This window comes from Pithys albifrons, chromosome Z, assembly GCF_047495875.1.
Source record: "Pithys albifrons albifrons isolate INPA30051 chromosome Z, PitAlb_v1, whole genome shotgun sequence".
In the NCBI taxonomy this organism is placed as follows: Eukaryota; Metazoa; Chordata; class Aves; order Passeriformes; family Thamnophilidae; genus Pithys; species Pithys albifrons.
In genome coordinates this window covers 79422837-79435849 of record NC_092497.1, presented here as the reverse complement: position 1 = coordinate 79435849, position 13013 = coordinate 79422837, and the positions used below count along the sequence as shown (strand labels likewise).

The 13013-nt window shown below is 40.1% G+C and overlaps 1 protein-coding gene across 8 annotated transcripts in view; it reads right to left on the bottom strand.

Annotated features, from left to right (window-relative positions):
* The window catches only part of CDC14B (cell division cycle 14B), a 48687-nt gene that overhangs the window by 16277 nt on the left and 19397 nt on the right, over positions 1-13013 (bottom strand). For all 8 annotated transcript variants that reach the window (XM_071580658.1, XM_071580652.1, XM_071580653.1 and 5 more), the window contains exons 5-11: positions 11137-11213; positions 5468-5534; positions 4190-4252; positions 3191-3278; positions 2624-2854; positions 757-895; positions 472-625 (exon numbers count right to left, since the gene is read on the bottom strand). In XM_071580658.1, coding sequence (XP_071436759.1) covers positions 472-625; positions 757-895; positions 2624-2854; positions 3191-3278; positions 4190-4252; positions 5468-5534; positions 11137-11213 — 819 coding nt within the window. The remainder of the gene's footprint in view (positions 1-471; positions 626-756; positions 896-2623; positions 2855-3190; positions 3279-4189; positions 4253-5467; positions 5535-11136; positions 11214-13013) is intronic.

Sequence of the window (13013 nt, the reverse complement as noted above, 5' to 3'; positions counted from 1 at the left end):
ATCTTTGCTAAACACAGCATTTCACCTCTTCACTTGCCTTTTTAAAATAGCAGTACAATCTTTTTCAAAAGGCATTATCAAAAGGTATTACAGAAGTTCCAAACACTTAGAAACTAAAAAGAGTAAACCTCCTTTCATCCCTTCCCTTTAAACACATACATAGAAGCAACAGGCAATCCAGAACGAAATCACAGTGGTTTTGATTGCAGATTGTGAGAACTTTTTTATTATTTTTACCTAATTACTAAAAACTAAACGATAATGATGCTCTTACTTCACCTGTGTTCTGAACTTCATTTTTCATAGTTGCTGTCTATACTTTTCCCTCCCCATATCCCTTTATACAAAAAGGGTGAACAGAAAAAGAATCTGATTAACATAGTGTCAGTGTACCCGCAATAGGTTAGTTCAGAACTTGAGAGATTCTCAACAGTTCCAGCTTTTACAAGAGCACAATATTTGGATGGTTACCAGTTCAATGTCCTTTTGGATGGTTCTCCTGTTTCTCGTGTTATTAATTGAAATATCATCTACTCCTGACAGAATTCTCGTTACAGCAATTTTATGGTTTCCTTTCAACTTTGCACGGAAAATATCCCCTTCTGTCCAAAGCTCTGCCTGTTTGCTATCATAACATGGAAAAAAAGGCCCAAAACACAACAAATTAACACTGAAGATTATTAAGTATACAACAGAAGAAGAAGAAAAAGACATCTAGATTAATTTTTGGAAATAATTTACAGTCAATCTACTTACTCCATCAAGAAATGTTGTTGTGGTCCAATCACAGAACCAGGTCTATTTATTCTAATCCAGGCAATAGTTTCAGCAGCTGTCATCCGATAATGCTTCATGATATAACAGGCAATAAGTGTGCCAGTTCGTCCAAGACCAGCTGTGTAAGATAAAAGAATGGTTTCTTTTATACCACTGCCTTCATCTGGAAATCTGCTATAACTGCATACTTGTTCCTTGCCTAGTGTTTAAGCAAACCTGTACTTATTAAACTTGGTTAACTGCAACTTCCACTCTGGTATTTTTTTCATATACAAAGTTACTAACATTCTGTTTATGTTTTTTAAGTGAGATAACCTTCCAAAGCCAGCAACTTTACACATACCTATAAATCTTATCTATCTTTACTTACCTATCTATGAACATGTAGGTATGAGAATGTTTCTATACATGGGATAAAACAGCTGGCTTGTTTTTCAGAATTCTCACAGCACCTTCTTGCAAACTGAACATACATTGTACCGAAACCAGCTGCTCTTCCAGTCCCTCCTCTAATTAGCTCTCAATAAAAAGACAAATTTTGCAATAAGCAAGTTTAGGTACTAGCTGGCACAGGCAAGAAGTACTCCAGAATGAGAAACCTTCTTTGCAATGGCTCTCAAAACAGTTCTATTTACCTTGGGAAACATGACAGGAAAGGAGGACAGCTCCAGCTAAGTGGCAACTCTCCTCAATCACTTACTCTAACTGTCAAAACACATAGCAACTTCCCTCATTTAACAACTGAGTAACCACCACCAGTGTAAAATCTTTTGTATACCCCTTCAGCCATGACAACCATACAGCACTTTCCATGACTTGCCCAGCTTTAACAGGTTACATCATTCTACTCTTTCTCTGGAGCACGCTGAGGAACATAAAGTAATCTAGACACCATTAGTATATCAAAGAACACCTTAATTTGAATGAAAACAAAGCACTTGTGCCATTGATACTCAATAGTCTGGAATAACCAACTAAGTGATATGCCTGAATTTATCACCTCCATGAAGAATAAGAGTACGCACTTTTTTATCAACAGTCAAGATGCTGATTTTAACAAATCTCACTTCCCAGTATAATTCTGTTAAATGCTGCAAATGGATCTAGGAACAAAAAAGCAGTCTTTGCAGGTCCAAAGCAAACAAGTTAAGAAAAGGCCCTTCTCCTTCAATAACAGCATTATCAGGTCTGCTAGTGAGTCAAAGTTGTGAAGACGAAATGCTTGATAAGACTATGAAAGATGGTGTGGGAAGGGAAACAGACTGCCTGTAGAATCACAGAAAACTGAATGGTTACATCAGCTACATTGGGCATGCTCTGAAAATCCTGGCAGTCTAACTCTGGAGGAACAGATACTCAAGATACTCAGAGCATGCCCAATGTAACTTGTGTACAGAGTTTCTGAGGGATGCTGACTTCAGTGGTTCTGGAAGAACACTCCTAATTTTTTATGAATCTCATGAAAAAGCTGCACTGATATTTTTAAAAGTTTGTAATTTGTATACTTAATCATGTATTTTCACAAAGACCTACAAACCTTGCCCAGAATTCAAACTTCTGCTCAAAAGCATTCTTTGACAGTGCTAATGCTTTCTAGCAGGAAAAGCTGCTAATATTGGAAAGCTCACTTTCTTCAGCCTCGTATTTGGGAATGGCTGGGAAGAATTTTCTGGAACTTAAAAAATTAGATGAAGTACTAAATAGAATTGTACAAGTAATTTGTATGGAAAAGTTGCAGACTGGCAGAAATGTTAATAACCAGATGAAATAGAATTATAGTGCAAAATACCTCAGGAACAGTAACTATAAGCATCAGTTGTAATACAAATTGGTTTTTACACTATACCTTTGCAATGAACAGCTATAACACCTTCAGCATTTTCACAAATATTTAGAAATGTTTTAACTATAGTATCACTAGGTGTGCTTCCATCAGCAAAGAAGAGGTCAAAATGCTCAAATCCAGCATCTGTAAATCGTTTTGCATCATACAGTTTTTTGTTGAGGCGTATTATAGTGGTGACCTTATGTTGCCTGAAGTATGGGAAATAGGCCTCTGGAGCATGGTGCGGGTAGCCTGTTTGAGAAAAGAAGGGAAAAAAAAGAAGTGAGTAAGGCTCAAACTGCAGAAATAAAAAAAGACTAAAAAACAAGAGATGAAAACACTTTCAAAATAGAACTCATGTTCAACGTAAAGAAACAGACTAACTGAAAATGGAATTTTAACATAATCGCCTTGGTCAGACACAATTAAACCAAGCATTAAAATTTTACTGTCAGAGTTCTTATAAAAGGAAAAGAGCCAAGGAAAAAACACACTGTTTGAGGAACAATTTTTAAAGCTTGTTCTTACTGATAACAATCAACTAAGAAACAGTGGGCTTGTGTCCTCCACCTCCTTTTTTAACCATACCATTTTCAATTTTACTCCTTGAATGAGGTCCACTGAAGGCAATGAATTTGTTTGGTATTATCCAGTTAAAATCTCCATTTTCTGCTCTCTGTCAAGAGAAAATGCTTGGTTTATCATTATCCCTGTATTTTCAGGCTTTTCCTTATTGTTTCAAAATACATGCTAGATAGAATTGATGCACAATTTTTGTCAAAGGAAGCTATGTCAGTTGCCTGCTTTCTTTTTCATCATGAGGACAACTGATGCACTGAACCTCACTTTTCTTGCCTGTGGTTCTCACCTTTCTAAAGCAGAGTTTTAGAACAATACAACTGATGCCTTTCAGATGAAGGGCAACTTCCAGTTTTTAATTTTGTATAGGTTTTTAAATTATGGCATTGGTCTTACCTCTGTTCACAATTTAAATAATGATTCTTTAGGTTCTAAGAACACTTAATTTTGTCTTTACACATCACTGGAAACTTTGCACTTCTGAAACTGTATGTAATCAAGAGCTGTGGTCCTTCACTGTCACAATTGATTCCTATGCTCCACAGTGAATTTTATGTGCTTGGAGTTTCCCAGTCCTGTTTCCTTCTTTACCTCAAAGAATGTTAGTGTACCTTTGCCATGTGTTCACAGATACACACTTTGATTGGGCTCCAGCACTCATTAAGACTTGGGCTTGTACAACCTCTAGTTTTTTACCAAGATGGCTCAAGAATATGCATGACCTCTAAAAGGTGTCCAAATTCAAAATCCTGATAAATTTCCTGTCGTTAATAACAGAAAAAAATATTTACTTCCATTTTGGTTTCTGCTTTCCTCTATGACTGAGCTAACTATGCTTAAATCTGAACTTTAATATTCTCTCTGACACACACCTTTATTTAACTATCATTGTTTAAAGAGATAAAACAGAACTGAAAATTAACACTACAAAAAAAAGCACAAATTACAAACAATCATTTTAGCACTAGTAACAGCAAACACATAAAAAGATTGATAGTGAACACTTACTTCATAATGCTCATATTCATTTACATCAAATGTACTAAAATCCAGGAAACCATATTGCAAAGCCTAAAATTCAGAACACAGCTTTTAACAAAGATGGCTCTTTAATGATGACAGTTTATTACTCTTTTTGGTTACTGAAAATCTGTGAATACCCATTCTATTCCTTCAAATAGATTTCTTCATATAATTGAAGAAATACAGATCGATTCAGTCTTGGTTCAAAACAGATTTGTAAATTTCAACACAAGTGAAGTAAGATAAGTAAATCAACTTTTTTCTGTTTTCACTGAATCACTACAAAATCCCAGATTACTCAGTCTTTTTATTACTGCTAAGTGCACCAAATTAAAAATTAAGGGAAACTAATTGGCAAAGAGTATCCGTTGAAGTTAAGAATACATCCCAAAGTAAAAAAAAATGTAATCATTTGGGTAACTGATAGTTTATCCACTTGTTAAATCAGGAGGCACAAACAGATAATCCCATTATCTCCAGATATTTGAACTACTACATTATAGTCTTAACTTTCACTGCATGATCTTCTGTTGTTTTCTTTGCTGTTCAACAGCAAGAACAGCAGTGTGCCATTTGTGGCATATGAGCAGCCTTCAAAATATTCAAAAAAGCTGAAAGTCACAAATCTGCAAGAAGCTGACTTAAACAGTAGAAACTCCAGTATTTGGCAGAGATATCCATAATACAGGAGACAGTAGTAGGGTGGAGAGCTGCAGAATTTCCCATTTCACTACTCATATAGACTAAAAAGAACACATTTAGATTCCCCTGTCCTTCAATACCACGTTACTTCACCATTGCATTGCTTTAAAAAAACTAGATTATGATAATCTGTTCTTAAAGTAAGCACCTATCTCCTAGCCTTTGTTCTATTCGTGTTACTAAAGCAAAACTTGAAACCATTACCATGTGTTGCAAATGCCTAAAGCATATGATTAGCAAATTCAAAAGAACTTTCAAAGGTTATATTCAGCCTAAAACTTAACACCAGCGGGGCATGGGCATATAATAAACCTAAGACACAACTCTTAGGGATTAGAGGTGTGAATTACTGTCCTGAAAGATTATATAAACAAATTTCAAAATCTCCTCTGACATTGGTCAACTTCTGTGGATGCTGTGTCTGGTTTTGTTACAACGCATAATAAGGTTGGCAACAATCAGAAAATCTGCTACTTCACAGCTCTAACTGATCCTAAACCTTCTTCTCCTGATGGGCAATAATTTAACCTTTTGAAATATGAAAAATATTAGTTTACTGACCTTGCTTATTGCATGAAAACAGTCCAGCAATGTCAGATGAAAACTGCAAGTACCAAAGGAAGCATCCCTATAAGAAAAGATAACCAAACCACTAATTATTCCATTTTAATCCAAGTGAAAGCAACAGAAGATACTTCTCAAAAACACCTTTAAAAATTGTTTCAAGATAATGACTTATAGTGAAATAATTATGTCAAATGATTACTTCATTTCCCTCACCTTGCATCTTATAAGAATAATAAAATATAAAATCAGTTATGTTAACAGTTACTAGGGTAAGATTACTCCAGTTACAGTTTTAGTAAAGCTGACATTTTCAATTTCTGACATGAACACTGAAACTGGCATATTTTGGTATTTATTAACAACAGACAACAGAAACTCCTTGTGGCAAAAGCTAATTCTTAAATAATTACCATATGCTAACACACATTCTTTGCATATTTTCCTCCAAAGCACACTTTCAAAAAAGTAAAACTTTAATACTATGCTCCATTTAAAAGAAGAAAAAGACTGTGCACATCCATTCTTTGTATATATGAACAGCATCTTCTTACTAGAACTGCCAAGATAAACATTGGTGAAGGTACAATAAAAGACTTTCCATAAGATATATAAGTAGATGGTAATTAGACAAGAGGAGAAACTGGGTTCATTAAAATCCCTTCTTTCAACTACAACTTTTTTAAATTTTGTTGATCCAAAAATGGCATGTTCTTAGTACATGACCATCATTAGATTCTGTAAACACCTCAGAGCTAGAATTCTACAAGAATACCATAGTCAAGTAAATAAATAAATTAAACTGAATCTACATCAGATAGCATTGTATCTTGGCAGAACATGTCTTTTGAGACCATGCAGATCATATCAGGAGACAACTGCTAATGTTTCTAACAGGAAAAAAAGGTATCATTATGTTCAAATTTCAACTGAGAGGATGACAACTTTGCACTTGTTGAATGCACACAGCAATCTGCAGATACTGCCTTGTGCATAAAGTGTGGTATTTAGTATTACAAGACATTTGTGGCGAATGACAGATATTTTGATGTGTTTAACTATCAACTACTGGCACAAAATCAGACTGCCAAATGAGAAGCAATGCAGATCAAAAAGTTCAATGAGAATGCATACAAAGCAGTGTGGCTCCTTCATCTTGTGCCAGTACAGTTCAGTATCAGCTCCTAACACCACTATTCACTGAGTACTTAAAGTTCAGACAGTGAGTGTGTCCCATACAAAAACTTCAGCAGAAAAAACCTCCAACACAAAGTAATACTGGAAAATGCTACATTCTTCTTCAAAATTTTTCCTGCCAGGCTTTGTTTGGTGCTCCTTCAGCTGTCAGCAGGTGACTCAGAGGGGAGTTGGAGGTGTGGCTTGCTCGTTAGCAGGAGAGTGAGAAGGCTTTCAAAACATCTCTAGGGAGCACGAGCGACCTGGAGCGCGGCGAACAGGAGCGGGCAAACAGGGGCGTGGCACATCAGTGAGGACGTGGTACAGCAGTTTGAACAGGCAGGACATAAGCCTAGGTGGTTTTGGGGCTTTTTTGTTTGTTTGTTTTTGGCTTTTTGTTTCTCTTTTCTACCTTTCCCCACAGCTCAAGGCAGTCATGCCTCCCAAAAAAATGAAAGCTGTTGCTCCTGTTACCAGTAGAGGGGTGTCAATACAGACAGAACCCTCTAAAAAGGATGCAGCCACTCAGGCCTCTGGCTGCATAGACTGTTTGAGCCTGGACGTACTACCAGAGGACAGTGTGAGAAGCACCTGCATACGATGTCAGCAGGTGAACGATTTGCTGTGTCTGGTGGCAGACCTAAAGGAAGAGGTGGATAGGCTCAGAAATATAAGGGAGAGTGAAAGGGAAATTGACTGGTGGAGTCACACCCTTTCCACTCCTAAGGAAGCCCAGCAGGAGGTGGTGAAGCCCAGCCCCTCCTGCCATCAGGCAGACAGAACAGACCATAGGGATGGGGACGAATGGAAACAGGTGCCTGGCTGTAGAGGAAAAAACACCCCCTCTCGACCTCTTTCACCTGCCAGGGTGCCCTTAAAAAACAGGTATATGGCCCTGGACTCGGACAGTCTGTTGGAGGACAGTCAGGAGGAGGATCTGTCTACAAGGTCTTCTGGTTACCCCCAGCCTACCAGACGGGTTACAACTACAGGTAAGAGGAAAAAGAGAAGGGTTGTTGTAATCGGTGACTCCCTTTTGAGGGGAACTGAGGGCTCTATATGTCGGCCAGACCCATCCCACAGGGAAGTCTGCTGCCTTCCCGGGTGAGGGATATTACCAAAAGACTTCCTAAGCTTATCCAACCCTCAGACTATTACCCGCTGTTGGTTGTCCAGGTTGGAAGTGATGACATTAATAAAAGGAGTACCAGGGTAATTAAAAAAGATTTCAAGGCACTGACCCAACCACTTCATGGAACAGGAGCACAGGTAGTAATTGCCTCAGTTCCTGTGCTAGCTGGGATGAATGAGGAGAGGTTTAGGAAAGCCCAGCTTACCAATAGGTGGCTTAGGGGATGGTGCTACCGTCAAAATTTTGGGTTTTTTGATCATGGGGCAAACTCCGTGTTGCCCAGTCTCATCAAAGCAGATGGGCTTCACTTATCTAGGGAGGGCAAAAGAACTGTAGCCCATAAGTTGGCAGGGTTAGTTAGGAGGGCTTTAAACTAGGTTTGAAGGGGGAAGGGACGGCAACTGGGCTCTCCAGAGATAGGCCTAAGGGCCTAGAGCCCGAGTTGAGAATGAAATCAATGGCCCAGCTGAAGTGCATGTACACCAATGCACACAGTATGGGAAACAAACAAGAGGAGCTGGAAGCCATAGTGCAGCAGGAAAACTATGACATAGTTGCTGTCACAGAAACGTGGTGGGATGACTCACATGACTACAGTGCTGCTATGGGGGGCTACAAGCTCTTCAGAAAGGACAGGCAGGGAAGGAGAGGTGGAGGGGTGGCTTTATATGTTAGAGAGTCTCTTGACTCTGTTGAAGTTGAGGTCAGCAGTGACAAGGTTGAGTGCCTCTGGACCAGAATCAGGGGCAAGGCCAACAAGGCTGACACCCTTGTGGGTGTCTGTTACAGACCGCCCAACCAGGATGATGGAGATGAATTATTCTACAAGCAGCTGGTGGATGTCTCAAAATCTCCAGCCCTTGTTCTTGTGGGTGACTTTAACCTGCCAGATATCTGCTGGGAGCTTCATACTGCAGAGAAGAGGCAGTCAAGGAGGTTCCTGGAGTGTGTAGAGGACAATTTCCTTCATCAACTGGTAAATGAGCCTACCAGGGGGAAGGCCCCACTAGACCTACTGTTTACAAACAGAGAGGGGCTGGTAGATGATGTAGTGGTCGGAGGCCGCCTGGGGCACAGTGACCATGAAATAATAGAATTTTCAGTCCTCAGGGATGTAAGGAGAGCCACCATTAAACCCTCTGCTTTGAACTTCCAGAGGGCAGATTTTGGCCTATTCAAAAAACTGATTCAGAGCATACCCTGGAAAACAACCCTTAAAGGCAAGGGGGTCCAGGAGGGATGGACATCTTTTAAGAAGGAAATTTTGAGTGCACAGCAACAGGCTGTCCCAGTGTGCCCAAAGGCCAGCTGGAGGGGAAGACGGCCAGCTTGGTTAAATAGGGAGATTCTGAAAGAAATCAGGGATAAAAAGAAAGTTTGCAGACTATGGAAAAAAGGGCTGGCTACTTATGAAGAATTTACAGATAGAGCTAGGTCATGCAGGAAAAAAATTAGGGAAAGAAAAGTGGAATTTGAAGTAAATTTGGCTAATTCAGTTAGGGATAACAAATAATCCTTTTATAAATACATTAATAACAAAAGGAGGGCAAGGAAAACCTCCATTCTCTGTTGGACTTGGAGGGAAATACAGTTAAAGAAGATGAGGAGAAGGCTGAGGTACTTAACACCTACTTTGCCTCAGTTTTCACCAGTAAGACAGGTGGCCCTCAAGACAACTGGCCTCTGGAGCTGGTAGACAGGGAGAGGGAGCTGAATAGCCCTCCTGTATTCCAGGAGGTAATAGTGACTGACTTACTGAGCCAGCTGGATCCTAACAAGTCTATGGGAGCAGATAGGATCCATCCTAGGGTGATGAGGGAGATGTCAGAAGAGCTTGCCAAACTGCTCTCCATCACCTTCCAACAGTCCTGGCTCTCTGGGGAGGTCCCAGATGATTGGAGGTTGGCAAATGTCACCCCAATCCACAAAAAGGGCTGCAAGCAGGACCCAGGCAACTACAGGCCTGTCAGCCTGACCTCCGTGCCTGGCAGGGTTATGGAGCAGTTCATCCTGAGTGCAATCACACAGCACCTTCAGGGTGGACAAGGGATCAGACCCAGTCAAACAGGGGTTTAGGAGAGGCAGGTCCTGTCTGACCAACCTGATCTCTTTCTACGATCAGGTGACCCACCTGGTGGATGAGGGGAAGGTTGTGGATGTGTCTATCTGGACTTCAGCAAGGCCTTTGACACTGTCTCCCATAATATACTCCTGGAAAAGCTGGTAGCCCATGGCCTGGACAAGTGTACCCTCTCCTGGATTAAGAGCTGGCTGGAAGGTCGGGCCCAGAGAGTGCTGGTGAACGGAGCTGCATCCAGCTGGTGGCCGGTCACCAGTGGTGTTCCCCAGGGGTCTGTGTTGGGTCCAGTCCTGTTTAACATCTTTATTGATGATTTAGATGAGGGGATTGAGTCCATCATCAGCAAATTTGCTGATGACACCAAGTTGGGAGGGAGTGTTGACCTGCTGGAAGGCAGGAGGGCTCTGCAGAGGGATCTGGATAGACTTGAGAGATGGGCTGATTCCAATGGGATGAAGTTCAACAAGGCCAAGTGCCGGGTCCTGCACTTTGGCCACAACAACCCCCTGCAGCGCTCCAGGCTGGGCACAGAGTGGCTGGAGAGCAGCCAGGCAGAGGGACCTTGGAGTACTAATTGACAGGAAGCTCAACATGAGCCAACAGTGTGCTCAGGTGGACAAGGAGGCCAAAGGGATCCTGTCCTGTATCGAAAATAGTGTGGCCAGCAGGACCAGGGCAGTGACCCTTCCCCTGTACTCTGCGTTGGTGAGGCCACACCTTGAGTACTGTGTTCAGTTCTGGACCCCTCAGTTCAGAAAGGATATTGAGGTGCTGGAGCGGGGCCAGAGAAGAGCAACAAGGTTGGTGAAGGGACTGGAGCACAAGCCCTATGGGGAGAGGCTGAGGGAGCTGGGGTTGCTTAGTCTGGAGAAGAGGAGGCTCAGAGGTGACCTCATCACTGTCTAGAACTACCTGAAGGGAAGTTCTGGCCAGGTGGGGGTTGGTCTCTTCTCCCAGGCACTCAGCAATAGGACAAGGGGGCACGGGCTTAAGCTCTGCCAGGGGAAATTTAAGTTGGAGATCAGAAAAAAATTCTTTACAGAGAGAGTAATCAGGCATTGGAATGGGCTGCCCAGAGAGGTGGTAGATTCACCATCCCTAGAGATTTTTAAACACAGATTGGCTGTGGCACTGAGTGCCATGATCTGGTAAATGAACTAGAGTTGGACCAAGGGTTGGACTCCATGATCTTGGAGGTCTTTTCCAACCCAATAGATTCTATGATTCTATTCTATGAAAATATCAAGGTACAGAAGGCTCTATCAGGTGGTTATTTACCTGAAAGGAAGATATGAAACGCTTCCTGCCAATACAAGCCTGTATACATCTTCTGGGGATTCTCTCAGGTATATTATCTGATTTCGGAAAAAGATAGAAAAGGAAAAAGATTATTTTAAGACTGGTATCAGTAACTTCAACTCACTTGCCTATTACAGAAGACATAATTATCACAGAGTTCAAAAGTGCTGGAAAAGAACATCAAGAACAAATGTTTCCAAGTATGCAACAATAAAACTAACAAAAACAATATAAATCATGTCAATCTAGAGGAATATGTATTTTAAAATGAGGTTTATGGATTTGTGCAGAAGTTGTTCCACTATAGGCAACAGTGAAAATGCTTCCACCGTTCTGCATTCTTAATGTTTCTGTGCAACTCTGCTGGACTTTTTTTTTAAGATTTTAAGACGTAAATCAAAACAGAAAACCCCTGAGAGATAACAGCAAAGCTATGAATCATCTGATACACAGTCTGTACACTCATCAGACAAGACTAAAACAGTAATTTATGTATGTTTTGATCTTCCTACAGCAGAATATTTGCATTAGTCCAAATTCTTTACTTCCTCCTTTGCAGTGGTGAGGCAGTATCCAGTAATTAAATCCAGATGCCATAAAATACATTAAAAAAGTAAATAAAAAGTAAACAAAAAAGAAATCTGTAGCTTCAGAAGCAAAGGACTAAGAACTGAATGAACTAACATACTTGAGGCACTACATATCAAACTTTCTACTGTCAGAAACACTCAGAAAAGAATTCACAAAAGACCAACTTATGAGAAATATCCATATGGTCTTCCAACATAACACGTCTGATCTCTCCTGGATGGTCTTCAACACTAAGGTCTCCTTTAAGAATACCTAAACTCCTCCTTTTATATATCTCTTCTTCAAATACCACCAAATACCACCCTCAGCATAGCCAGGAGGTAACAAATGTTAATAACTAGCTGTCATTAACAGGTCAATATTCAGTAATTTGAAGTTAATACTTTCTCTTTAAAATTGTATTAACTAAGCTTTAATACACACAGAAAGTTGAAGGGCTTTTTCAATAGCCTTATTTACTTATTTTATATTAATGACCCTTTTCCTTAGTGTTTATTTGAAAGTAAAAATCCTCATGAGTATTAATTAAACATCCCTCAAAAATCTAAGTGTGGCATATTTGCTTTCTATTGCTTTGGCCATTTTTTTCTCTTAAAAGTTGCCATTGTCCTTCAAATGTCTTTGATGCTCTGCAAAGTCAGTTTGAACAAATGGCTTAGCACACCTTAAACATTCTCTCTACAAACAGACACACACACACACACACACACACACACACAGAAGACAAGAGATGGAATACACATTGCTAAAAAACTCAACAAACAAACCAATCTTGAAGCATACCCTAAAAAGAGAGCTAAAACAGACATGGCAACAGGTGACTCTCTTGATTTTCCTCTGATTCGATTATTGTGTTAAGTATTTTCTCAGCATTCTTCCTTTGAAATTAGCAAAACAAACAAACAAAAAATCTTTCTTGATAAGCAGTTAAGTAATGAGCACTCCATGGTTTGTGTGTGTGTGTGTGTGTGTGTGTGTGTGTGTGCACTTTCACTGGGGAAAGGTGACTCCTGCATTTATATTTGAAAGCATACACCCAAACCAGAAAGATTAAAACCCCCCAGATACAACTGAACCTCTAATCCTCAGACACAAAAGTTAATTTTCTATTCTGCAGGCATATTCATTGCCTGATTTGGGTATAAAGGTTATCTTCCAAGAAATTTCAAACAGTGTGCTTTAACACAATCCTAATTTGCAGCACAGTGAACACATATTGCTAGCAACCATATAAATCTAGCCCTTCTTGTTTATCAGGAAAAGAG